This window comes from Octopus bimaculoides, chromosome 2 (assembly GCF_001194135.2).
Source record: "Octopus bimaculoides isolate UCB-OBI-ISO-001 chromosome 2, ASM119413v2, whole genome shotgun sequence".
Taxonomy (NCBI): Eukaryota; Metazoa; Mollusca; class Cephalopoda; order Octopoda; family Octopodidae; genus Octopus; species Octopus bimaculoides.
This window is the reverse complement of record NC_068982.1, coordinates 174,930,445-174,934,303: the sequence shown is the minus strand read 5'-3', so window position 1 is coordinate 174,934,303 and position 3,859 is coordinate 174,930,445. Positions and strand designations below refer to the sequence as shown.

General features: G+C 34.5%; 1 protein-coding gene across 2 annotated transcripts in view; it reads right to left on the bottom strand.

Moving 5' to 3' along the window:
- LOC106871739 (succinate dehydrogenase [ubiquinone] cytochrome b small subunit A, mitochondrial) overlaps positions 1-3,737 on the bottom strand; it is a 47,617-nt gene extending 43,880 nt beyond the window's left edge. Inside the window, exon 1 of one of the 2 annotated variants that reach the window (XM_014918357.2) lies at positions 3,408-3,737. In XM_014918357.2, the coding sequence (XP_014773843.1) occupies positions 3,408-3,441 (34 nt within the window). In that variant the 5' untranslated portion in view covers positions 3,442-3,737. The remainder of the gene's footprint in view (positions 1-3,407) is intronic. The other variant, XM_014918358.2, reaches the window with a different exon arrangement.
- Between the last annotated feature and the right edge of the window lie 122 nt (positions 3,738-3,859).

The window sequence follows — 3,859 nt, the reverse complement described above, 5'->3', positions numbered from 1 at the left end:
TCAGAATTCAACTGGTACTTACGGGCGAAATACTGCTAAGCATTTTGCCCGGTGTGCTAACGATTCTACCAGCTCACCGCCTTATATCGTCTTAATATAGGCAATTATCGATAAATGTTATGCTTATATTTTGTTGCAGCTATTCGTGCAATGACACGGTTAGCATTTTTTATTATTATTATTAAACAAGATTAACGAATTATTAATACTTGTTATTGCTTCATAATTTCACCGTCAAGATTTGCAGAGAGCAGAGAGAAATCATTTTGATATTTCGGTTGAATCTAAACTCACATCATTAATAATTCTAGAGAAAAACATTAATATCACAACTTATTTCCTCACCTAAAAATAAAAGCTAAAAATAAATCGACAAATTCTAAAAATGTGTATTTTCCTAAACAGCAAATGAAATGCAGTTGCAAGCAACCTTAATGTTTGTTTTGTAAGTGGAGCTTGGAGGTCGTAGACTGGTGGCTCTAATACAAATATACAGGATGATTTTATTTACATAGTTATAAGAGAAACTGAAATTTATTTATATACCTTTCTTAATGACTTTAACAATTAACGTGAGAAGAAAAATCGATATTTTCGATTACTAGTTATTGATATTTCACTCGACATCGCTAATGCCCTTGAAAAAGCATGTATATACACATTTTATATACGTTCTCAATTCTCATCCTACTTATATTGCATAGCTCTTAGTCAACATTGATCGAATAGACCCTTGGTCAAAGACGTTCCAATAATGAACACCCTGACTAGTTTTCATGGATAGTTTATCCAGGAACGAATTATTCGGTAATCTAAAGGAGATATGACTGCTGTTACTAGGAAGTTTAGCGGCTGCAGAGCAGATGCTGATGCTTATGTAAGTACTGGTGTATCACACAGCACTATCTTATAAGACGGATTCGGGAGAAAAGTATGAATATCACAACCTCTAGTCCCACTGAACTAAAGAGACAACATTTTTTAAAATCATTTATATCATTATACAAAATTAACATTTATCGTCCAGTTGAGATCCTTTGGAATTTGTCACTGGCGATGATGAAAAATAAAAACAAATAAACATAAAATATCTTTCATTCAAAATTATCTATGCTGTATTTTTTCCAACTCTCTCTCTCTCTCTTTCTTTAAGTACACTATCGTAACATCGATACAACTAATTTACAAACATATTGCAAATGTATGAAACTTTACTTTGGAGGGGAAAAAATTACATTAGTAACAAAATTTGTAGCAACTCCACGTGGCAAGACATGATATAGTAAACTATACACACAGAAACATGCCCTGACCAACTATTTTTAACCCATATGTGGGGGACAGGAAAATAAAATTATATTCATGACAAAATTTCAGCGGCTACATTCATTAAACGAGTCGCCATGCATGACCTTTTACAAATAACAGCCAAATGCCCCTCAAATCATACGCTAGACTATCATCTTAAAGGAGATAGCGCGCATTTCATAGCATGTTCCTGGATGCACAATGTCTGAATGGACAGATGAGATAGGTACAGTTGGACTCAAAACATGTGAGCTCAATCTCCGAGGGAAGAATAGCAGCAACAATGGTGGGTGGGATGAAAGAGATACCTTCAACTACCCATATTTCTTTAAAGCGTACTCGTATACAAGCATTTCGAAAATTACGGCGACAGAAAGAAAGAAAAAAGAAGTGAGTTGTATAGTCCTTAATTAACCCAGAGCCAACATAATTAAACACATTACACAGACATATTCTAAGACTACATTGTAGAGTGTGTTCTTTCTGTTTTAAAATGATGGGGAGTGATTTAAGGGATTTGGCTGCTATTTCTTCTAAGCGTGTAGAGGTTACTACGTTCTGTCGTAGAGGCTTTCGGCTGTAGTCTACAAATAGAGATAACTAAATTCAAGATATGATTTGAATTATTTACAAAACAAAAAAACCTACTTGACATATACCAAAAAATAACATTTAAAGGTTATTTGAACATTTTTATGGGACCTTACGTAAGAGCCAACCAACTACATTGATTTATTGTTGGTTGTATTTCAACTGACACCGCTATCCTCTAAGATTACCTACATGTATAAGCCTATTTGTTTAAGCTAGTTGAGTTTAATTCCATTCACATTTAGGATGCCTTTGAGGAGCATCAAATCGACCTCAATATTTGCGCCTTATTTAATCGACTCTGAAATCATAAAAGGCGACGTTGACCTCGAAGGGATTTGAACTCGGAATGTAAAGAACATCTTTTTCTTTTTTCCATCAGTTTAACGATTCTATTTATTTTAAACGGACGCTGGAGATCCTTTGAAACCAGGTTTAGTTTTATGAATGGTTTACGTCGGTAAAAATTAGTTTAATAATAAAGTATACTTGCCCACAAGCTCAATTTCGTGAATTTTACTGACAAGTAATCGGGCGACCTTCTAGCATTAAACTACAACATCTAACACAAGACAGTTAATTAAAATCATGACTTTTACACCTTTTCCTCTCGAGTATTAATGAAAAATATCTTAAACCGAGATTTTGGCTTGGCCTATACTATTTTCAACACTTCGCCCATCACATTTCAATACCAACCACACACAAATATTTATTTTGTGAGCGTGTGTTCGCAATTACAACAAATGCATACGATATTTAGAAACGAAAACAAGAAACATATATGGGATCTAACACATAATTTAAAAGGAACAAATATATACAACACACACACAAACCCGTCTTTCCGACCGACCTTATTAATGCGTTCAGTTCTGTCTACATAATACATCGTCGCCCTATGGTACCGTCTCGAAAATGAAGTGGTATATTTATTTGAAGGGAGATGGGAAGCTCGCATAAAACCGGTCATACCCGTAACAGGGTACTTCACAGTCGTTTAGCTTTTACAATTTGCATATCGACCTTCCTTCAATTGGTTAGATAACACACACCTTCGTTCCTATATATAATAAATATTTATATATACAGTATTATATATATTTATTTGGGTTTTTATTACTTCCCCCTGCTTCTTTTAGGGACCAAGTACTGAATATACCAATATATTTCAATGTTTATATAATTGTTTTGCTTACTAACATTTTATGAACTGGCTTTCGTGATCTTCACTATTTACCCTTGAGACTAATAATTACAAAAATCATATTACTCCTTCAACAAATACCTGTTCAGTGAAGGGTGATTACAGGGTACTGAGAACTAAGAAGACGAACAACAGACATTTGGTAGTGAAAGAGATAATATACAAAAGCAACAACGGTTATTATAAAACTTGTAGTGCAGTAAATGATGATACTTTTCTCTCTAGGAGTTAATACACATATAATAACAACATAGGTGAAGATTTTTTTTTATAATTGCTGTTGTTAATAGTCCAGACTTACCGCGAATACATCCCCGTAGAAGCGACATGGCCATCGAAGAGTCTCTGCTCGCTCTTTCTCTCTCGCTCTCTTTCTCTCTCTATGAATGTGCGTATATTTTATAGTTTGCCAGTTTACCTCACAGTACGCTGTTTCATTCTCTCCCTTTTCCTCACTGTTACCTCGATCTCTATTACCTTCTCTTTATTGGTACTCACACACTAGAGCGACACAATACATATATGTGTATATGCGTGTGTATATATATATATATATATACTTTATTTAAAAGCAGCTGAAATATCGCAAAAACTGTTACTCAGAGTTTCACGTTCCTGTTCGTCGGACAGTTTATATATATATTTGTATGTTCATGTACGTATATATATATATATATATATATATGGTACTACTAAAGCAGCACGGTCCCGAACGCGCAGTCGCGCGTCCGGACTAGCTAGTCGTGAGTGGTC